This window comes from Vombatus ursinus, unplaced genomic scaffold (genome assembly GCF_900497805.2).
Source record: "Vombatus ursinus unplaced genomic scaffold, bare-nosed wombat genome assembly UNPS02014813.1, whole genome shotgun sequence".
NCBI classification, from domain to species: domain Eukaryota; kingdom Metazoa; phylum Chordata; class Mammalia; order Diprotodontia; family Vombatidae; genus Vombatus; species Vombatus ursinus.
The window spans coordinates 13,125,735-13,149,495 of NW_020954591.1; the positions used below are offsets into that span (position 1 = coordinate 13,125,735).

The 23,761-nt window shown below is 36.1% G+C and overlaps 1 protein-coding gene across 1 annotated transcript in view; it reads left to right on the forward strand.

The window, feature by feature from the left end:
- The window catches only part of LNX2 (ligand of numb-protein X 2), an 88,957-nt gene that overhangs the window by 61,284 nt on the left and 3,912 nt on the right, over nt 1-23,761 (forward strand). Inside the window, exons 8-10 of the mRNA XM_027835267.1 lie at nt 8,863-9,040; nt 17,928-18,159; nt 23,156-23,314. Coding sequence (XP_027691068.1) covers nt 8,863-9,040; nt 17,928-18,159; nt 23,156-23,314 — 569 coding nt within the window. The remainder of the gene's footprint in view (nt 1-8,862; nt 9,041-17,927; nt 18,160-23,155; nt 23,315-23,761) is intronic.

Sequence of the window (23,761 nt, forward strand, 5' to 3'; positions counted from 1 at the left end):
CAGGTGCACCATCAGTCAGCTCCACACCATCCATACATGGAACATCAGTTACAGCAAATCAAAAAATTTTGAATGCTGTGGTTAAGTTCACTTATCTTATGAGCATACTTTCTAGGGATGTACACATTGATAATGAGGTTGACACACACATTGCTAGAGTTGGTTCAGTGTTTGGAAGGCTCCAAAGGAAAGTGTGGGAGAGAAGAGGTATTAGAATGACTACCCAACTGAAGGTCTACAGAGCCATTGTGCTGACCTCATTGTTATATGCCTGTGAAACCTGGACAACATAGCAGCTCCATGCCAGGAAACTGAATTGCCTCCATTTGAATTGTCTTAGGAAGATTCTGAAGATCACCCGGCAGGATAAGATACCAGACACTGAGATCCTTTCTAGAACTAAACTGCCAAGTATTCAAACCCTGCTTCAGAGAGCACAATTCTGATGGGCTGGCCATGTTCAAATGTAAAACATACGGTTGCCAAAAAGACTATTTTATAGACAACTCACACAGGGCAAGCGTTCACGTGGTGGTCAGAAGAAGCAATACAAGGACCCTCTCAAGGTCTCTCTTAAGAACTCTGGAATTGATTGTGTGACATGGGAGACACTGGCATAGGACTGCCCAGCATGGCATGCCCACATCAGAAAAGGTGCTGTCCTTGAAGTCAAAAGAAACACAAGATGTGCATACTTAGAGAATCCACCCCAAAGGTTCACACAGACTATTTGTGCCTAACCTGTGGTAGAGCATTCTGAGCTCATATTGGTCTGATCAGCCAGTCAGACGCAATGTAGCTTGACTCTAACATAGTGATGTCACTTTGGTCCTCTTGGAGAATGAAGGACAACAACCAGCCAACTATTAGAAATTGAGTTAGAATGTTGAATCATTTTTTCTTGTTAAATTTTTACAGTAATTTTAAAGTTGTAACACTATGTAAAAACGTGAATCACATTGAAATTGCTTCTATAACTAACTTGAGCAACTTAACTATTAATATTCATGTGTTAAATGTTGAGAATAAGAGACTGCTGTCTCTTGGAGAAAAACAGCTTTATTTAGAAAACTTTAATCAGGTCCTCTTTGAAACTGAAGTATACTTAATAAACTAAGCATTTAAATGACTCCTTACATAAATATTTGTTGGTGTTAATTGAACCTCTGAAGAGTTCTTTGAAGCTGTTCATGTATTTTTGAGGTTTCCTTTTGGCTCCAAAAAAAAAAAGTGTATAAGGGAGATATCCACATATTTTACTGAATAGTTCTTATTGAATATCTAAAATTAACTTGTATAAATGAACGTGTTCAATGTAGAGTTTCTTATACTCCTTCCCAGCTCATTTCAAGGATCTCCTGCTACAGAAAGTTTTTTTTTTTTTCTGATGGCCTCAGTTGTTAGTGCTTCTTTCTCCCCATCAAATTGCCTTAGATTTACTTACCTGGGTAGATGATGTATGCCCTTAGGATCTAAGATGCTCCTCCAGGGCAGAAACTGGCATGTTTTCACCTTTGTATCCCTAGTGCCTTGGCACCCTCATAATTGACATTAATGTTCTTTTAATTGAATTGAATAGTTAAATCAGGTCACCTGTTTCTAAGTAATACATACACTGTGGTGAATTGGTCTGTATGGGAGTGTAAGGATGATTTGATTGTTTACAACATTGCTCTTAAGTCATCCTACAGAAGGGCAGCTAGGTGCACAGTGGATAGCCTGGTATTAAGAAGACCTGAGTTCAAATCTGGCCCTAGATACTTACTAGCTATGTGCCCCTGGGCTCAGTTTCCTCATCTGTAAAATGAACTTGAGAAGCAAATGACAAGCCACTTTAGTCTCTCTGTCAGGAAAACCCCAAATGGAGTCAGGAAGAGTTGGACATGACTGAAAAATGACTGAAAGACAAAAGTCTTATAGAGTGGAATTTGCAAAACCATCCAGGAGTGATCAAAAAGCTCTCCCTTAGGTATAGGTTTTGACATAATGAAGACCCGTTGCAGCAGCCATTTTGTTGTCCATTCAGTTTAGTATTTATTTATTAAATGTTTGCTATATGTTAGGCACTATTCTGTTCAAAACAAAACCAAAAAAATTGGCCATTTCCTTAGGAAAATACAGCTTTCAAACAGATAAGTAAATAAAACATAATTTAAAGAAGGAAATTAAATATTAGCAATTGAGATAAGTAAGACTTCACAGGAAATGACAGTTGCACAAAGATAAGGATTTGAGAGGTAAGAGGGAAGAATGAAAGAGAGTCTAAGTGCCTTACAAAATATATCTCAGTTTTTTCCTCACAACAACCTTGGGAGGTAGGTACTATTATTGTCCCCATTTTAAAGATAAGATAAAGAAACTGAGGTTAAGTGATTTGCCTTGGATTGCATAACTAGTAAGTGTCTGAGGCCAGATTTGAATTCATATCTTCCTGAGTCCAAATCCATATCCATTGTACCACCTACCTGCCTCATTAGTAGTGTGATGATAATTTTTAATTTTCCTTTTATTCAATTTTATTATGCCATTCCTCCCAGGACATTTTACTTAACTGAAACCTGTTTTGTCTTAATATTAATCTCACATGACTTAAAAAAAACTCACAAAATGATAGAAAGGAAGATGTTTGGCATTACTGAAATAAGAAACCAAACAACAGGAAGAGTATAGCATCTTTTTATAAAAAAAAATTATTTATCTTTAGTTTTCAACATTCACTTCCATAAGATTTTGAGTTCCAAATTTTTCCCCATCTCTCCACTCCAACCCCCACCCCAAGATGGTGTGCTATTTGATATGGGCTCTACATATGCATTCATATTGAATTATTTTCACAGTAGTCATATTGTAAAGAAGAATTAGAACCAATTGGAGAAACCACAAGAAAGAAGAAAAACAAAAAAGGGAAAAAAAGAGAGAGCAAATATAATATGCTTTGATCTGCATTCAAACTCCATAGTTCTTTTTCTGGATGTGGGCAGCATTTTCCATAATGAGTCCTTTGGAGTTGTCTTGGATCCTTGCATTGCTAAGAAGAGATGAGTCTATCAAAGTTAGTCAGTCGCACATTGTGGCTGTTATTGTGTACAATGTTCTCCTGGTTCTGCTTAATTCATTCAGCATCAGTTTATATAAGTCTTTCCAGGTTTTTTTGAAGTCTGCCTGCTCATCATTTCTTATAGCACAATAGTGGAAATATAGCATCTTTAAAACCTCCCAAAAAGGTTTTATTTGTGGAAAAATCCTCTTGACTCAGAATTTTTGGCTCTTTGTGATATGTAAATCCCTTCTTCTCAATTAACCCATTGTGACTTCTTTAAAATATAGTCTTATAGCTCCCTATTTGCAGATGAAATAATGGTATACTTAGAAAACCTCAAAGAATCAACAAAGAAACTAATTGAAGTAATTGATAACTTTAGTAAAGAAGCGAGATACAAAATTAATCCACAGGATCATCAGTATTCCTGTACAATTCTAACAGAAACAGGGAAATGACATTAAGAGAAATTTCATTCAAAATAATTACAGAAAACAAAAGATTTGGGAAGTAACATAATATGCATGTAAAATTCATATCAATCCAACTAAAAAGCATTCTTTATAATATATAATAATAAAAACCTATTTAAATAATTGAAGAGCTATTCATGATTATTGAGCCATGTCAATATAATTTTTTAATTGCCTACATTTATTTATAGATTTAGTGCTAGTAAAAATAACAACAAAATTCATTTGGAAGGACAAAAGCTCCAGAATATCAAGGGAAACAATGGGAAGAAGTAAAAAATGATGGAGGCATAGCATTATCAGGCTTTGAACTATATTATAAGGTGGTAGCCATCAAAACTATTTGGTACTTCTTAAAAAAAAATAGTAGATTGATGAAACAAAAGAAACAGAAGCAATTAAAAACAATAACCTAGTATTTGATAAACCCAAGAATATGAATTACTTTGGGAAGACCCCCATTTTCAGCAAGAATTATTTTGGAAAAAGTCAAGAACATTTAGCAGAAATTAGGTTCAGACCATACTTGTAGTACAAATAGCTCAAAATAAATACATAACCTCAAGTTTAAGGTCATATGAAAAGAATTTTTGAGAGAATGAGAGAGAACCTTTTACAACTGTTGCTTGGGGAGAGAGGTGGAGGTTGTTAATTTTTGATACCTTTTTTTAACATCACCTTACATATTCCGCTGTATCTATGTCTCTGTTCTGTCCTAGAGAGCTGTTGAACTACTACAATAAAAGGACTTTTTTTTAAAAGCAGTTTTGAAGTCCATTAAAATAATCCACATTGAAAAAGTTTTTTTTTCTCCTATGCAATGTTTCACACTCATTATCCTCCACATGTACAAAAAAACAGGGGAGGTATTTTCTTATATCCCTTCTTTGAGCCTAAGCTTGGTAATTATAATTTCAGAGAATTCAGTTTTGATTGTTATTGTTCTGTAACATTTGTATCATAGTCTAGGATTTCACCTCCAGGGATTTCCTGGCTCTGCTGACTTTACTTTGCATCACTTCGTCTAAGTTGACACTTCTATCTTCACCAAATTCTTTGTTTCTTACAAAACAGTAATATTCCATTATATTCATGTATCACAGTTTGTTTAGCCATTCCCCAAGAAAGCATATTAAATATTAATACATTGATAGAGCTGTAAACTGTTCTACTATGCTAGATATCAATTTGGATTATGCAAGAAAAGTTTTTAATCTGAGCATATAACCATAGTAGTACTCTCCAACTCTCCATGGTAGAAAAGAGCTGGAAACAAAATACATGCTTATAGATTGGAGAATAGCTGAAAAAATCATATGATAAGAAATTATGAACATGAAGAATTTGGCGAACTTGGAAAGATTTGTGTGAACTGATGCAAAAAAAAAAAGAAGAAAAGAATTTTTAAAAAGAAATTCCATAGTGACTACAGCAAAGCAAATGACAAGGTCACTAAAGTTTGGCTCCAAGTAACCTGAAGAAACCTACATCCTTCCACCCTCCTCGTGGCCTAGAGGCAGGGGACTGCCAAGACAGAACATGACTAGATGAAGTCACTGGATGGGATAGTTTTGCTTACTTATTTTTCTTCGCCACAAGAGAGGGTTCTCAGGGAGTTCCCAGAAATGACAGGTGTAAAAACAAAAGACATCTTTAAAATTCTTTTAAGAGAGAAAATAAATGAAAAAGTGTTTTTAGCCCCTTAAAAGTATTCAAGTACAAAAGTAAATAGTACTCAAGGACTATATAGATAAGGCAGCAGATCCACTTTGCCGTGGTGCTAAGTTTAGAAGGTGTTATTAGTGCTCTTAAATACAAATCATGTTATGATATCACTAAAGGTAACGTTGTAATTAATGTCTAGAAGCAAATAGTCATTATATTTCATTGCTTTGGTCGGTATTTTTAAAATCATAATTATATTTATCCTATCCACGATGTCATCGTGAGTCTTGTGAATATGAGAGAACATTCTCTTGACCGAGGAATATTTACCAAAAGTAATGTGTGTTTTTTTCCCCTTATCTTCCTTGCTATTCTTTTTTAAATGTCTTTGGAATATTTGCAGCCATGTTAGCTGACTCCTTAGGACAGCTTCCACTGTCAAACTTAGGATTTCTACATAAACCAAATTTTGCCAAAGACCTAGTCTGCTTTAGACATTACTTCATTGGACTCCTCCCCACTGCCTCGGATAAGATACTCTTACTACATTCCTCCCTGTTCTTCAGAGATCTTTAATTTTTTCCTTTGCAGTACCTCCCTATACTTTAGTAGAGAGTTACTGTGGCAAAACAATTTCCTTGCCTCTGATAACTTGGCAAGGCTGGTCCTCAGATCATAGATGAGACTGGTGACATTGATGGTGGTCAGAAGATTGTAGCTTTAGAGCTGGAAAGGACCTTAGATGATCTCTCACTTTTATGTATTGCTTCATTTGATCCTCACAACAGTCTAGTAAGGGAGGTGCTATTGTTATTTTTTGGTGGGGAGGGTTAACATGTGAGTAAACTGAAACTGAAGTGACTTAGCCAGTGTCACTCAGCTAGTAAGTGTCTGAAGTGTCAGGGTGTCCAACCCAGTGCTTTCTAATTTTGTCCACTGCTCTCTGATGTTCAGCTCTCTGTCCACTACACTGTGCTCTTAATCCATCACTAGGTCTCATTTGAAGTATTTCTTTGGTATTCATTCAACAATCATTTATTAAGCAGCCACCATGCAAGTTACTGTATTGGGCATTGGGGATACAAAGACAAAAAAAAAATTATTCTCTAGGGATTTACATTCTATCAAGGGAATACAACAGATGAATAACTGTGATAGACTTTGTAGGGGCAGAGTCAGAACGCTTCCATCTGGTGGTTGAGGAAAGGCTTAGTGTAGGAGGACAACAAGGTGAGCTGGGAGGAAGCTAGAACATTTTAGAGGTGGGGGTGGAGGGAAGAGCATTGGATTTGAAGGCAAGGAACCTTTGTTTAAATCCTAGCCATGCCACTTACTCTCTGTATGACCATGAGCAGGGGTTATTTAAGCTTTTTGGCCTCAGCTTCTCCTTTGTAAAATGAGGAATTTGTTCTGGGTGACCTACATGATTGCTTCTGGCTCTAATTCTGTGATGTCATGGGGATGTGAGTAGGAAGCAGATTGAAGGCATGAAGCGTGTGCAAAGGTAGTTAGGTGGGAGAGAAAATTTCCCATACAGGGAACAGCAAATCAGTTTTACTGGAACAACGAGTGCATGAGGGAGAGTATTGTGAAATAAGCTCAGACATTAGGTTGGAGTACTTCCAAATCATGAAGAGCTTTAAGGCTACACAGAAGAATTTGTATAGAACAATGAGTTATCTCTTACAATGGGGTTTCAGAGTAGGTTAAAGCTATATCTTTCCTGTATGAAAAGATAAAAATGTATCCCTTATCTATTTAAATAATTCTTCCCTATTATTTCTTTCTAAATGAGCAAGTGGTTAATAAAACAACTGAGACAACCGTTTTTAATGTGAGCTAAATAGAATCAAATGGCTAGTCAACTTTACAATTTCAGATCTCTAAAACAGGATTTTATATTGTGTTATGGATAATGACTGAGAAAACAATCCAAGCTATGTGATTTACTAGCAAAAACAGGTATAATAAACAGGTCAGTGGACTCCCCAGTCAGTCCAAAGACCCTGAATACAGAGTAAAGGCAGATTTTTTTTATATTAAAAACAATTACTCAAATTAGACTGATTAATTTAAAAAAAATTAACCAGGATACAAAAATTAGGTAATCTGATTTCTAATTGAAGGAAAGATTAGGGACTTTCCGAGTTGGAAGAGGGAGAGTGAACAGATACAATTTTCTGAAATCAGAAAAAGAGGTGCCCTACTTCCCCCAAGTGTCTGTGTTCAATCAAAGTAATATGGAAACGATAACTGACCTGTATGGGGCCAGTTTTCAGATAAGACATCTTTAGGTTATTTGAGACGTATAATTGTGAGAAAACTACTTGAATCAATCTTCGCATCTTACTTGATTTTTTGGTCAGCATAACCTAGGTCCTTAGTTAAGTTTTTCCAGGCAACAAGCAGAAGTGGTACAGCTTTCCAGCCGCAGAAGGCTAGGTTCAAACAATGCAATGAAGTTTTCTCACAAGACAGAAATTGGACTAGACCCATAATTGAATAGGAGTGGAGTCAGTGTGGTTCACTTAATTTGCACAATAACTTCATTTGGAAACTCTAAATGAGCCTCTCATATTTCAGCCAAAGCTTAGTGTGGTAATTTATGCAGGGTCATGTAATTGTAATCAAAGTAGCAGATACTACTAGTAAAACAAGAGGGAAGGAGTAGATCAATGAATTGGACATGTAACTTTTTAAAAATAGAAAAGCAACACATTAAAAAAAAACCCAAACACTAAACACCAAAACAGAAATTTTGAAAATTAAAAGAGAGATAACCAAATTGAAAGGATAAAAACTATTGAATTAATAAAAATTAGGTTTTTATTTTTTAAAAAAACTAATAAAATTTGATAAATGTTTAGCTAATTTGATTTTTTACTAGAATGGAAAATCATTTTTACTTATTAACATTGAAAAAATTTTACAAGAAATAAAGATGAAATAAAGGAAATTACAAATTATTTTGCCCAACTGTATGCCAATAAAATTGATCACTTAGATGAAATGTACAAATATTTACCAAAATACCCAAAATTAACAGAAAAAGAAATAGAGAATTTAAATAACCCAATTTCAGAAAAGGAGATTGAACCAAGTCATAAAGAAACTCCTAAAGAAAAAAGTGTTAGAACCAGGTTGTTTTACAAGTGAATTTTATAAAACTTTCAAAAAGCAACTAATTCTAATATTAAATCAACTGTTTATAAAATAGAAAAGAAGGGATCAAAAATTAAAGAAAAAATGAAAGAGGGTTTTTCAGCATTTTTTTAAATGCACGGAACAAAGTAGACTGAAGCTCATAGAGAAATACATATGAGAACAGCTTTGAAAGTAACTTACTCAATTTATCATAAAGAAGAAAAACAAACTAGCAGATTCCTGTTTTCATGTACCATCCGCATTGTCTGCCTTATTTTCTATGTTGAAATGCTAATTTCAAGTGGCATTTGGATTCAAAATAATTTTTCAAAACTTGTATCTTTTAAGCACTGAACAACTAAATTTGGCCCTTAAATACCTTCTGTCCTTCAAGGGGAAGAAAGGGGGATGAGACGACTTTGTAAATGTTGTGCTAAAATCATATTTAAATATATTTTGTCAATTAAATATTAAAAAAGCCTATTTTTCCACTTTTTTTTTTTTTTTTTACTATTTAGTGGATATTTTTCCTTGTTGTAGGATCTTTCGCAATGTGTTACATGCCAAGAAAAGCACATTACTGTAAAGAAGGAACCACATGAATCCCTTGGAATGACAGTGGCTGGAGGCAGAGGAAGTAAGAGTGGTGAATTGCCAATTTTTGTGACCAGTGTACCACCTCATGGCTGCCTTGCAAGAGATGGCAGAATTAAGAGAGGTAAAGTTTGATTTTGAGGGGTGTGTGTAAAACTTTAATCAGAATTTTTTCTTTTAAAAAAGGGTCTTATGTTTCTTCATTAAACTAATAAAATATTTTAAGAATCCATTTATGGGGGACAGGAAACAAAGTAGGAAAGGCATAAAAGATCATGATGGAGAGAAAAGCACAATTAAAAATCATAACTGTGAGAGTGAATGGGATGAATTCACCCATGAAACTTAAGAGGGTAGCAGAATGGATTAGAAGCCAGAATCCAGCAATATGTTGTTTCCAAAAAACACTTGAAACCCGAAAATACATGCAGTTAAAATAATGGACTGGAGCATGATGTGTTATCATTTCTAAGCATCAATGCACTAAATGGCATAGCATCTAAATTCTTAAAGGAACAGTTGAATGAGTTGCAAGGAAAACTGGTCAGTTAATCAGTAAACATTTATTAAGTGCCTGCACCATGCTTTGTTCTAAAGATACAAATACAAGTTTTTAAAAAGTCCCCGTGCTTAAGGAGCTTACAGTTTAGGGAGGGAAGATGGCACACTAAATGAAACTGAGGTAGAGGGAGGGTATCCAGCCTGGGGACATGAAGGAGAATTCCAAAAGCTGGGTGGCTAGTAAGAAATGGAAGACCAAGCAAAGTTCTTTTCTTAAATAGAGGCCCTGGGGCCCATGGTCCTGCCTTCCAATCAAAGACTCCAATCAAAGGGGTAAAGGTTACTGATGAGATGTGAGTACCAGACAGATTCAATTTTGCAGGATAATGAGATTTCCTAGTGATGAATTTCCTGGGGTATGAGGAATAATGAAAAGATAATATATGTAGCTGGTGGGAAATGAAGGGAAATAGACTATAATAGTAAGGAAACTTCAACTTACCCTCTCTCTGAGCTAGATAAATCTAAACAAAAAAGAAATTAAAGACCTGAATAGAATTTTACAAGTGTTAAATATGATGGACTTTTTGTGAATGTTGAATAGGAATGGGACTATATGTATTCTCAGGTGTTCATGCTACCTTCACAAAAATTTACCATATTATTAGAGCATAAAAAATCATAAACAAATGCAAAAAGGCAGAACTATTAAATACATCTTTTGTAGAACATAATGCAATAAAAATATATTTAGCAAAGGATCTTTCAAGTAAAGATTAAAAATTAATTGGAGACCAATAACTTAGTCCTAAAAAATGGATAGGTAAAAGAACATATCGTAGAAGCCATAAATAATTTCATTAAAGGTAATGACAGCAATGAAGCAACATCCCAAACTTTTGGGATACAACCAGGTCGGTCCTTAGGGACTAAATAATATACACAATAACTAAAACAATGTAAATGGAAAAAAAAACAATCCTCAAAATTAAAAAGTAAATGTAAAATTATAAAGATCAAATGGAACTTGAATGAAGAGATATGAGAAAACACCCCCACCCTACCTCTTTGAGGAGGCGAGAAGTCCACAGGTGTTACACATTGCACGTTTTTGTACTTTTTCAATGTATTGATCAATTGTGCTGACTTTTTTTCCTCTAAAAAAATGCTGACATATTGGATGGCTCTTGGAGAAGGGGAGGGGAAGAGAAAGGGATATATAGGATAGTGATATAAGAAACAAAAAATATCAATAAAAACTTACTTAGGGGCAGGCTAGATGACGCAGTAGATAGAACACTGGACCTAGAGTCAGGAGGACCTGAGTTCAAATTCTGCCTCTATTATTTACTAGCTGTATGACCCTGGGCAAGTCACTTAATACTAACTGCTTCCCAGAAAATTAAAAAAAAAAAACCAAAACTTAAAAACATTAGAAAACATAGGAATCAATGGGTCTTTCTTTAAAATGATAAGTATTATCTATCAAAACCAAGAGCCAGTACTATTTGCAATGGGGATATGCTAGAGGTTTTTCCAGTGATATCAGAAATAAAGCAAAGATACACATTATTACATTACTATTCAATATAGGATTAAATGTAGAATTAGAAATACTAGCTAAGAAATAGAAATAAACTAATCAGAAAAAAAAGTTGAAGGAATAAGCATAGGCAGAGGGAAAACTAAATTGTCACTTTTTGCAGGTGATATGATGGTTTACTTAGAGAAACAGAGTCAACTAAAAAACTATTTGAAACAATTAACTTTAGAACAGTAGCAAGATATACAGATCATTAGCATTTCTGTATGTTACCAACAAAATCCAGAAAGAAGAGATAGAAAAAGGTATTCCATTTAAATAACTAGAGATGGTGTAAAATACTTGGAAATTTACCTGTCAAGACACACACAGGAACTGTATGTCTGTGTACTAGTTCATTCCCTATAACCTACAAATATGCTCATGTCTCCTCCCACCCTGGAAAAAACCCTCACTTGATCCTTCATATCTATATCTCTTCTGCCATTTGCAGCTAATCTCCTTGAAAAGTCCATCTGTAATAGGTGCCTCCACTTTTTCTGGTGTGACCTGGTTTCCAGTTTTGGTCATACTCTTCTATTCGCTCTAGTTTGTCAGTGACTGTCCTAAAATGTGGCACCAGGATCTGAACGCAGTGCTCCGTGGGTGTCCTGAAACCTGTAGAATATTTTGGAACTCTTGGCTTCATCATTCTGGACACTAGACTTGCTTTCATGCAGGCAGCTTTATCAGCCCGTGATATTGGCTGTAATGTTGGACTTTTATCTCCTCGAAAACCTGTAGGTCCTTTTCACGATAATTATTGTCTACCCATGCTTCTTCTGGCTTGTGTACTTGTGTATTTGATTTCTTGAACCCACATTTAGGCATTTATGCATTCCTATTCAATTTCACCTTTTCCCCCCAAGATTATTTCCACATCTTTGATACCATCCTCATTTTCATATATCTTGAGAGTACATCTCCATTGCCCTCAAAATTGTGCCATATCTAGTTCAAGCTTCATTTATGTCTATGTTCTTGGTCAAATTCAGCTGTTTTTCCCATCTGTGTTTTTTCTGTGATGGTGGCTGGGCCTGGAGTCAAGAAGATCTAAGTTCAAATCTGGCCTCAGAGGCTTCCTAGCTATATAACCCTAGGCAAGTCACTTAACCTCCATCTGCCTCAGTTTCCTAAATTGTAAAGTGGGGATGATAATAGCATTTACTTCCCAGAGTGGTTATGAGGATCAAATGAAGTAATTTGTAAAAACATCTAGCACAGTGTCTGGCAAGTAGTCGGTACTGTTTAAATGTTTACTCCCTCTCCCCAGTCTCATAATCCCACTTCCTGAATCAGCACAAAATGGTCATTAGTACTGTTCCCTTACAAAGCTACACAGTGGCATAGAAGGTACCAAGAATCACAGAGTTGTTAGAGTATCTTTAAGCATTAATTTAATTGTTTGTACCTTAAATGTGAGCTACTAATCCAGGGACCTAAAAGTAGGCCTACCAATGGAATAACTGAATCATATAAATCTTAACGTTCTTGATATAAATGAAACCAGCAGCAGAAAGTACACTTAAATGGAAAGATGGCTCACAGGTTCTTTTTAGAGATGCAATTGGTCTGCCTCAGTTTCCCCATCTGTAAAATGGTGATGATAATAATAGCATGTATCTCATAAGATTGTTGTGAAGATCAAATAATATGTTACACTTTGTAAACCTTGAAGTTGGGGCAACTGGATAGCACAATGGATAGCTCTGGATTCAGGAGGACCTGAGTTCAAATATGGCCTCAGACACTTACTAGCTGTGTTTGTCTCAGTTCCCCATCTGTAAAGTGAGCTGGAGAAGGAAAAGGCTAACCCATTCCAATAGCTTTGCCAAGAAAACACCAGATGGGGTCATGGAGAGTCAGACATTACTGAAACAACTCAACAACAACGACAAACCTTAAAATGCTATGTAAGTGGTAGCTGTTGTAAGATTGTTATGTACAATATTAGGTGTTATGTGAGTGGGGTCCCAAATGATTTATTGTTCTTGGAGAATCAGCCAGTATCACAGTCTTTGGATATTTCTGTTTGGGCAGCTGAGCATGGCCCAAAACTTCCCATCTATCCCTCCTCCCCCAACTAGATAGATTGATAAATCTATCATTGGATTAATTTTCCAGTTAGATCTAGAAAGACTCTTTAGAGATCTAGTTTCATGCCACTCTCCCACCTTCTTCTGCCCCATTTTTACACATAAGGTAACTAATGACCATGGAGAAGTTACTTGTTCAAGATCAGACCACTACTGTCTTTTTTCTTTCTTTCTTTCTTTCTTTAAGGTCTTTATTTTTTTTTATTTTGCATTCCAAATCCTACCTCCCTCTAGCCCCTCATCCACCCATTGAGAAGACAAGCAATATTATATCATTTATACATGTGAAATCATGTAAAACATTTCCACATTATCCATATCACAAAAAGGCATAAAAAAAATCATACTTCAATTTGTCCTCAATTCATGAGTTTTCTCTCAGGAGGTAGATAATATTTTTCATCATGGGTCCTTTGGAATTTTCTTGGATAATTGTCTTGATCAGAGTAGCTGGTTTTTCATAGTTGATCATCATTACAATATTGCTGTGACTATGTTCTCCAGCTTCTGCTCACTTCACTGTGCATCAGTTCATATAGGTCTTCCTAGGTTTCTCTGAAACCATCCTGCTCATCATTTCTTATAGCATAATAGTGTTCCATCACAATCATATAACACAACTTGTTTAGTCATTCCCCAGTTGATAGGCATCCCTGCAATTTACAATTCTTTGGTACTACAAAAAGAGTTGCTATGAATATTTTTGTACACGTAGGTCCTTTTTCTTTGTGATACAGGCCTCATAGTGGTATTGCTAGGTCAAAGAATATGCAGTTCTTAAGCCCTTTGGACATAGTTCCAAGTTGTTTGTCAGAATGATTGGACCAGTTTACAGCTGTACCAACAGTGCATTAGTGTACCTATTTTTCCAAAGCCCCTCCAACATTTGTCATTTTCCTCTTTCTATCATATTATCCAATCCAATAGGTGTGAGGTGGTACCTCAAAGTTGTCTTAATTTGTATTTCTCTAATCAGTAGCAATTTAGAGCATTTTTTCTTATGACACTATAGTCCAGCTTTTATTTTTCCTGAAAACTGCCTGTTCATATCCTTTGATCATTTATCAATTGTGGAGTAGCTCTTATTGTTATCAATTTGATTCAGTTCCATATATATTTGAGAAAATTTTGACATTACTGTAATGTGTATGATACCTTTTAGCGAATGCAGTTTCCCTGATTATCTCTTTTAATTAGGTTTATTTTTACTTTTGCTTTGTCTGAAATCGTGATTGCTATCCCTGTCTTTTTTGTCTCAGCTGAAGCATAATAGATTCTGCACCAGCCCTTTATTTTAGCTTTTTGTGTGTGTCTTTCTGTTTCAGGTGTGTTTTTTATAAATGACATATTGTTGGATTTCTGGTTTCCAATCCATTGTGCTATCCATTTACTTTTTTGTGGATGAGTTCATGCCATTCACGTTCACGGTTCTGATTGCTCTGTATTTCCCTCCATCCTATTTTGTTCTGTTTATCCTTCTTTCTCTCTCTCTCTCTCCCTTTTTACCCCCTTTTCTTTTATATCCTTCCTTTCCCACCCCGCTGTTTGACAAAATAGATTTCTATACTCAACTGAAAGTATGTGTGTGTATGTATTCTTTCTTTGAACCAACTCCAGTGAGAGTGAGGTTCAAGTGTTGCCCACTAGCCCAACCCCACCCCCCATTTTTCCCACTACTGTAAAAGCTCTTCCTTTTGTGCCTCTTTTATATGAGATAATTTTCCCCGTTCTTTCTCTCCTTTCCCCCTTCTCCCAGTGTCTTCCTCTTTCTCACCCCTTCATCTTTTTTTTTTTTTGAGATCATCCTAACATAATCGACTCAGATTGCTCCCTTTGTCTATATTCTTTCTAACTTCCTTAATAATGATAAAGGCATTAGGAGTTACATGTTTCATTTTCCCATATTGGAATGTAAATAGTTTAACCTTATTAAGTCTTTTATGATTTCCCTTCTATGTTTATCTTTTTATGCTTTTCAGTCAGATTTTGTGGTTGAATGTCAGATTTTCTATTCAGATTTTCATCAGGAATGCTTGAAAGTCCTGTATTTCATTAAATGTCCATTTTTTTTCCTCTGAAGGATTATACTTAGTTTTTCTGAGTGAATTATTCCTGGTTATAATCCTAGCTCCTTTGCCTTCCAGCATATCATATTCCAACTCCTCTGCTCCATTAACATAGAACCCACTAAATCTTGTCTGATTCTAACTATGGCTCCATGATATTTGAATGGTTTCTTTCTGGCTGCTTGCAATATTTTCTCCTTGATCTGGGAGCTCTGGAATTTGACTATAATCTTCCTGGGAGTTGTTGTTTTGGAGTTTGTTTCAGGAGGTGAATGGTGAATTCTTTTAATTTCTAGTTTGCCCTTTAGATCTAGGATACCAAGGCAGTTTTCCTTGATCATTTCTTGAAATAAGATGTCTATGATTTTTTTTTTTTTAATCATGACTTTCAGGTGATGCGGTAATTCTTAAATTATCTCATTTTGATCTGTTTTCCCATGTCAGTTGTTTTTCCAGTGAGATATTTCATGTTTTCTTCTATTTTTTTTTTCATTCTTTTGACTTTGTTTCTTGATATTTCATGGAGTCATTAACTTCCACTTGCCCAATTCTGATTTTTAAGTTCTTTTCTTCAATGTCGTTTTGTTCCTCTTTTATCATTTGGCCAATTCTGTTTTTTAAGGTATTTCTTTGTTATTTTTTTTTTGTGCCTAATCTCTTACCAAGCTGTTAATTCTCTTTTCATAATTTTCATGCATCACTCATTTCTTTCCCCAGTTTTTCCTCTATCACTCTTATCTCTTTATCTCTTCCAGGCATCCTTGTTGTGCTTGTGTCCAGTTTGCATTTTTTTTCCATTGAGGCTTTGCTTGTAGTTGATTTCATGTTGTTGTCTTCTGAGTTTGTGGCTTGATCTTCCCTGCCATCATTGTAGCTTTTTATGGTCAGATTCTTTTCTCATTTTTCCCAGCCTGTTTCTTGACTTTAAACTTTGTTAAAGTTTGGCTTTGCTCACTTGGGGATGGGGAGACAATAGCCCAAGTTTCAGGCTTTTTTGCTCTACTGTTTTCAGAGCTAGTTCTGGATGTTTAGATTTTTGGTACTTCCAAGGTCGTGTCATCTAGGGAGAGGTATGGTCACTGCTCTCCTGGTTTGTACTCTAGTCTTTACCCAGGAAGGGTTCCTGCATCCCTGTAGCTGCAAGCACTGGTGCTTCCCTATGCCTTGGAACTGTGCCCTTGGAACTGTGTGTTCTCCTGCAGCCACAAGTGCTAGTACTCTTCTCTGCTCTGGAACTGCAACCAAGCCTCTGCTCCCCAGTGCCTGCTCATAAACACTCCTCTGCACCTTGGAACCATGACCCAGAACTGCACATGGGTGAAGAAGTTACCAGACAGCACCAGGTCTGGCTCAGTGTCAGCTCAGGGTCCCCCATAATCTCTTTCTAACCAGTTATATGGCCCTCTTACTGTCTCTGAGCTGAAAGATCCCAAAGCTGCTGTCTGCTAAGTGATGTAAGTAGGACTCAGACCCAGGTGTTCTGTATGACTCCAGATTCAATGTTCAGTCCACTGCACTAAGCTACATGAGATATATGACTGTAGTTTGAAAGATGTGGAATGAAATGGAAGTTTTTTAAGTATAGGGGAAACTGCATGTTTGTAGGCAGCAGAGAAGACAGTAGCTGTGAAGATACTGAAAATGACAGATGAAGATTGGCAAGCTGTCAGAGAAAATAAGAGGGGATGAAATCAAAGGCCTAAGTGTACATGTTGGGCCTTGGCAAAGAGAGACGACCACTCTTTAAATTCTAGAACAGAAAAGAAGTAGAAAACTCCTTTAACCAGGAAACCATATTCCCAACATGAAAAATAAATGAATACTAATTTATTGAAACATTTTTCTATATCACTGGGATAAAAAGTAGCATTATCAATTTTTTGTTAGACTATTTTATTGTAAAATATAAGTCCTTGTTAACAGTTAAATAGATATTAGTTTTTTCCCTCAAGACTAATCCTTTGCCTTCCTAGTCTTTTATCCAACCTTCATTCTCCTTTTTCAAAATGTTTGTGAGCAAATCAAGTCCACAAACAAACGAAACTCTTCTTATAGGTGAGAAGATATCCAAATAACAAATCTTAATTGTGTGTGGACAGAAAGGTATTTCCAACAATCTTTAGTCGGTCTGTGCTTTGTTTCAGCTTCCATATGTACTTTTAGGGCTCTGTTGATAGAAAGTATAAACTTGAAATGTATTGTAGTAAAAATACACTTCAAAGAATAAAAGGATTTTAGAGCTGAAAGATGTCTTAGAGATCTTCTAATGCAGTGATCTCAATCTATAGAGGAGAAAAATGAGTCCTAAAGAAATTAAGCAACTTGTCCAAGTTCACACAAGCTCTGATACCCAGTCTATTACACTTTCATCTTTACTACACTGATTCAGTTTTTCTTAAGTGTTCTTTCCATAGCTTATATTTCTTCTCAGTGTCCTAAAATATGCTAATGAAGTTTGTTATTCTTAGTAATTCATGTTTTCAAAAATTGGTTTTGGGAATGGTAGGACTGTGTGTTGTCTTTTACCTTCCCCTTCAAGTAAAATTTCTCTTTTAAATAAAGGTAATTATTGCCATCAGTGTTGCATAAACATGATTACTCATGAATGCTTTAAAATTATCAAGAAGCTACAGATGGACTTTTCAGGTATTGGTTATGGAAAGTAACTTCTGAATTGATTAATTCCCATGTATTTACATGTATTACGTTGCCATGTAAATCCAGGCTGAGTTTCCTAAGCATTTTCTTGCTTGTACTTCTCAATAGGTGATGTGTTGCTGAACATCAATGGCATTGACTTGACTGATTTAAGTCATAGTGAGGCAGTTGCTGTGTTGAAAGCCAGTGCTGCTTCCCCAGCGGTCACTCTCAAAGCACTCGAAGTCCAGATTGTTGAAGAACAGGCCCAGGCTAATGAAGAGCAGCCAAGTACAATCAGTGAAAATGAGTATGATGCCAGTTGGTCACCATCATGGATCATGTGGCTTGGACTTCCAAGGTACTGATCATTTTATTTGCTTGTTACGTTATTCTTTCTTTAATTGAAAAGACGTAATTCATTCCCTCTTCAAAGTACTTAAATAGCATATTACAGATTTAAAACTTAGAACACGGTACTTCCTAATACTGTTAGACTTACAAAGTTCAGATTGTTTCAAAATTTTTATTACCTTTTGTTTTTACATCACCTTTATTTCAAATTATATCTCTCCTCTCACTCAACACGCTATGTCTTGTAACAAAAATAAATAGTATATTATTATTAATTTATTATTAATAATAAAAAATAAATAGTAAATTAAAGCAAAACTCCCCCACACATCAATTAAATCTGACATTACAGGGTGTAGTCCATACCCATCATCTTCTGCCTTGGCAGAGTTGTTTTCATTTCTAGTCTTTGGCATTATAATTACACAGCATTCAAGGTTCTTTTGTCGTTGTTGTTGTTGTTGTTTCTATTTATTTTGTTTTAATCATTGTTTATATTGCCCTCCTGGTTCTGCTAATTTCATTCTGCATCAGGTCATATAAGTCTTCTTATGCTTCTCTGAATTCTTTTTACTCATCATTTCTTCCAGTGCAATAATATTCCATTACATTCATGTACCACAATTTCTTTAGCCATTTGATAGGCATCTATTTTATTTTCAGTTCTTCACTGCCACAGAAAGGACTTTTAGGAATGTTTTAGTGTATGTGGGACCTTTCTGAGCTTCTGGACTACTCTGACAAGTTGTTCTTGCAGGTTGGGTACCCTGGGGGATCTCCATGGAGATTCCCTCATGTTCAAGGTGTAGTCTCCACAGAGACTAGGGCTCTGTGCTTCCGCATTCTTAAAACTATGGCTCACCAGTAGAAAGGCCATTCACCCCTGTGATGCTGCTGGGCCATTGATGTACTTGCAGTGCTCCCACTGGCCTTGGTCTCTGGTCCCCATTATATGCTGCTTCACTGCCTGGTTGTAGTAACTGCCTCTTCTAACTTCAGACTCCACTGAAATCCTGGCCTAGAGCCCTTCCATGCCTTTTCCCAGAAAAAGATAGAAACCTTACTTTGGGGATCAGCAAGTATCATCCCCCTGATTCTACTTGAGAGATTTGAGGCAGGGATTGCAATGAGGAGGCCGGTACAGTAATAGCAGGGGGGGAGTTGATGGGTTTGAGGCAGGTAGCAGCTATGAGAGAGGAGAGAAGGGATCAAATAGGAGAAATATACGAATGCAGAAAAGGCAGTTATCGCTGGATCTGTGAGGGGAGAGTAATGCTGAGATTAGAAACTTGAGAGATTGGAAGGAGAGTGGCACTTTGACAGAAATAGGGAAGTTTGAGAACTGGGACTTGTAGTTGAGGGATACTTTTCTCCTCCCTAAATTCTGTGCACCTGTACAGTGCTCTTCCACTCCATTTACTGATTGTATGGGAGCCATCCATGTCCTCTAGGGATTCTCTCAGAAACATGACGACTCTTCATAGTCTCCTCTACTGCCTAAAAGTATGCTCAGTAAAATATTAATCTGTTAACAGTCTTACATATTTGGTCAGCAATTTTGCACCTTACTATACCCTTGAGACCAGGCCTTTTCTGGTTTGACAGAAGTATTTTGCATTTAAAGTTTTTTGGCTTCACTATACAATGCATTTCTTTCCTATCTAGAAGATAATAATAATGAGAACAGGAGTAACTAGCTTTCATATAGGGCTTTAGGTTTTGCAAAGCACTTTATAAATATTATCTCTATCTAGAAAACCATGTACATTGGGAGAATATTATGTGTGTGAAATCACAACTGTTTCTCCATTCTGTAAAAAACCTGAAGTCAAAGAGCATCTGTCAAAAAAAAAAAAAAGACTTTTTTGTGAAAATGCAGGTAGTTTCCTTAAAGTTTCACACATCTCCACTCTTCCTGAAAGTCCTTCCACTGCAAGTGAATGAGAGATCAGAATCCTCCTCTGTCACACCAGTGGATTCAGACTAATAAAAAGGATCTGGTGTTCTCATCCAAACACCTAGCCTAGCCCACTGCCCCTTTCTTAAAGCCTTGAATGAGATTAGTTAGACTAGAGTGGTTATCATAAGGTAACATTTCCTTGTAGGGTCAGCAGTATTAAAGAGCACCTTTTGATTATTAAAAACAGAAGTTTAAAGAACCCTTTACCTTAGGACAGTCAACTTAATTTTTTTTTAAAGGAATCTTAAAAATAAATGCTCCTCTGTCCTTCAGAACTGTCTTCTCTTTCTTCCTTTACTTTCCATTTGGGTACAGCCCTGGGGAAATGATGCTCAGAATGCTAATGAGCTCAGGTTTTCCAGGGAAGCAGAAGATAACAAAAGGGAGGAGGATTTGGTATGGCTTTTTTTTTTTTTTCTTAAGCTATTTGTTTGAGGGGAAGCAAGGATCAAAGAAGAGATAGGACTGCAACTGGGCCTGGACAAGATGGGAATGACTGACCACATAGAAAAAGCAGAGCCCTTCTCATCTTCTTTTGCTTATTTTTACTCTGCCAAGAAAAATAACCTTTGCACCAGAAGTGACAGGAAAAAACCCAGGGCTACCCAAGATAGTCCTCGTTGCCCTTTATTAATTCAAGTCATCAGCCCAGGTGAACTTCATTCTCTGGCACTAAAAGAGTAACTGAAAAAACTAGATGAGATTTCTGAACTATGTCAGGGACATTGGAGAGGACATGATTTTCTGTGACTGTCCCCCATCCTTGGAATATCCTCCTTCTATTCCTCTGCCTCAGAAAGTCTCTCTCTTCCTTTAAATATAGATCAGATACCATCTTCTTCATGAAAATGTATTTTTCCTGATTCCCCTCTTAAGTTCTAGTGTCTCACCTGCCCCCATCCTATCTTGAATTTGACTGCTTGGTATATATTTGTATTTATTAACAGGAGATAATTATAGATGTATATGTATTTATACATAGATATTATATGTATATACGTATACACACATATACATATATAAATAATAATATATATTTGTTCTCCCCCATTACAACATAGCTCTTTACAAGTAGGATTGCTACATGCATTGTACTTGTATCTGTAGCTCCTAGTACAGTACCTGCAACATAATACATGTTGCTAGGTTGATAAAAGGGTCAGGAGATGGTTATTGAACATCTAGAAGAGGAAGTAGTAATTACCAAGGGTCACAACAGCAACATCAAGAACAGGTTGACCTAGGCTATTCTTTTTACTTTCTTTCTTTCTTTCTTTTCTTTTTTTTTTTTTTTTTGGACAGTTACTAAACTGGTAGATCAAGGGCATACTATAGATAAAGTTTATATCAACTTTAGCAAAAATTTAAAGCATCTAATACTATTCTGTGGAGAAGATGGGGAGATGTGAATTAGATAATGATATAATTAGATGGATTTAGAATTGACTGGCCAACATCAAAGAATCTATGATTCTCTGTCAGGCTGGCTGGAGGTTTTCAGTAGAGAGCCTCAGGGATCTGTGCTGTTTAACATTTTTATCAGGGACTTTGATAAAGGCAGAGATAACCTGCTCCTCCAATTGGCCAGTGAAGGAAGAGGGCAAGGAAGAATACACAGTCAGGATCCAACATTATTATGTTCATTTCTGGACCCCAGTATAGGAGAGACGTCAATGAGCTGAAAAGCTTCAAGAGGTGAAGCATCCAAGATGTCAAAGGGCCCTGTGAGATCATGTAAGAAGCAATTAAAAGAAAGGGTCTGTTTAGCCTGGAGAATAGAATACTCGAGGGACAGGAGAGGCAGGATAACTGTTTTCAGGTATTTGAAAGGTTATTGCATGGAAGAAGAAGAAGAAGTAGACTTGTTCTTTTTAGCTGAAGAGGGCAGAATCGAAATCAGTGGATGTAAGTTGCAAAGAGGGCAATGAAGGCCTGATATCCAGAAAAACTTTCTAACAATTAGAACTCTGTAGAAGTAGAACGCATTACCCTGGAAGATCCTGGATCCACCCTTCATTGGAGGTCTTCAAGGAAAGGCTGGATGACCAATTGTGGGGATTTCTTTTTGAGGATGGGGGACTGAATGTTATTAATTTTTTTTTTTAACAATACATTAATAGAAGACTAAGTGGGATTTCCCCTTTTCTTGAATGGCATACTCAGAATTTACAACAGAATTCCAAAATTATACATGTAATGATGTAAAGGCAGAGAAAGTTCCAATGATTTCTTCCTTCTGGACTTAATTCCCTTTCCCTCACTCATTTTCTCCTCCTTTCCCCCCTTCCCAAAAAAACTGTGGGGCAATTGGGAGGTTTCTTTTACTAGGTTGACTGAAAGCATTTCTATAGAAAAATCACTGCTGAAAAATTAAAGTGGAGCCCTGTGGTGGGAGTTTTTCTAATTGATTTTTAAACTACAGCAACATCTTTATATTTGGAGTTTAAAAGCTCTGCTATATTTCCTTCATTTTTTTTTTTTTTTTTTACACTAGGGCCAGCTCTCAGAATATAAATATCTCATTTTAATTGTAACTCATTTAGAGATAGACCTGCTAGAGTTCTCCCACAGTAGTTTTTAAATCATTTAAAAATAAAAGATTATTAGAAGTGGCTTGTTGAGAACACCAATTTAAGTGACAGAAAAAAAATCCTTTGTATTTTTATATCTATAATCTTTTTTCTTTTTTTGAGAGGAAAAATAGGCAGAGGAATTACTGTTAATCCAGTAACTACATCTATACTAAAAATTAGATTGTTAAAATAATGTTACATTCAGGGTGATATTTACTGGATGAGCTAAAGTAACCATTCCCTTTTTTTCTTTCATAAATTTCAAGTATAATATATGATGATATTTTGACAAGAATTATGCAATGTACTTATTTAAAAGTGAACTTTATTGTGGCTTTTGGTAAGGGAAAGGAGAGGGACATGTTGGGAAACATAGGTCACATAAAAACAAGAGATATCAATAAGTTGTTAAAAAAGAAAGAACACATCCTCATAAGTTTAATTTTGTTCCCTGTATTATTCTTTAACAGTGTTCTTCATAGCTTCCATGATGTTGTCCTACGAAGAAGCAACTTGGGAAGTTGGGGCTTTAGTATTGTTGGCGGGTATGAAGAAAACCACACAAATCAACCTTTTTTCATTAAAACAATTGTCCTTGGAACCCCAGCTTACTATGATGGAAGATTAAAGTGAGTCCAGAAAATGGTTGCTGATCTTTATATATTCTAGTAAAAGATATATTATACTGTGTTTGCTTAATATTTAAATTGATCCAAAGAACTGGATTCAGTTACTTGTGGCCTTTTTTTTTTTTTTTTTTTTGGGAAGTCCAGTAAGCAAGACTGGATTAGGGCTAGTCACATTGGAGAAAAGAATAGTACCTTAGTGCTAACTGATGATTTGAGGGCTGTGATTAGCTGGTCATGCCCAGCTGTTAAGAGCTTCCTCATTGTTCTCAGTTGGACTCAACAGCTGAGGGGGAGGCAGGAAATTGCCCTTTGGTTTACTATTTATCATGCAGGAGATGGTGATGAATGGAAGTTAGTTCCTAAAACCTTATTTTTGGTAGTAACAACTACGCGCGCGCGCGTGTGTGTGTGTGTGTGTGTGTGTGTGTGTGTGTGTGTGTGTGTGTG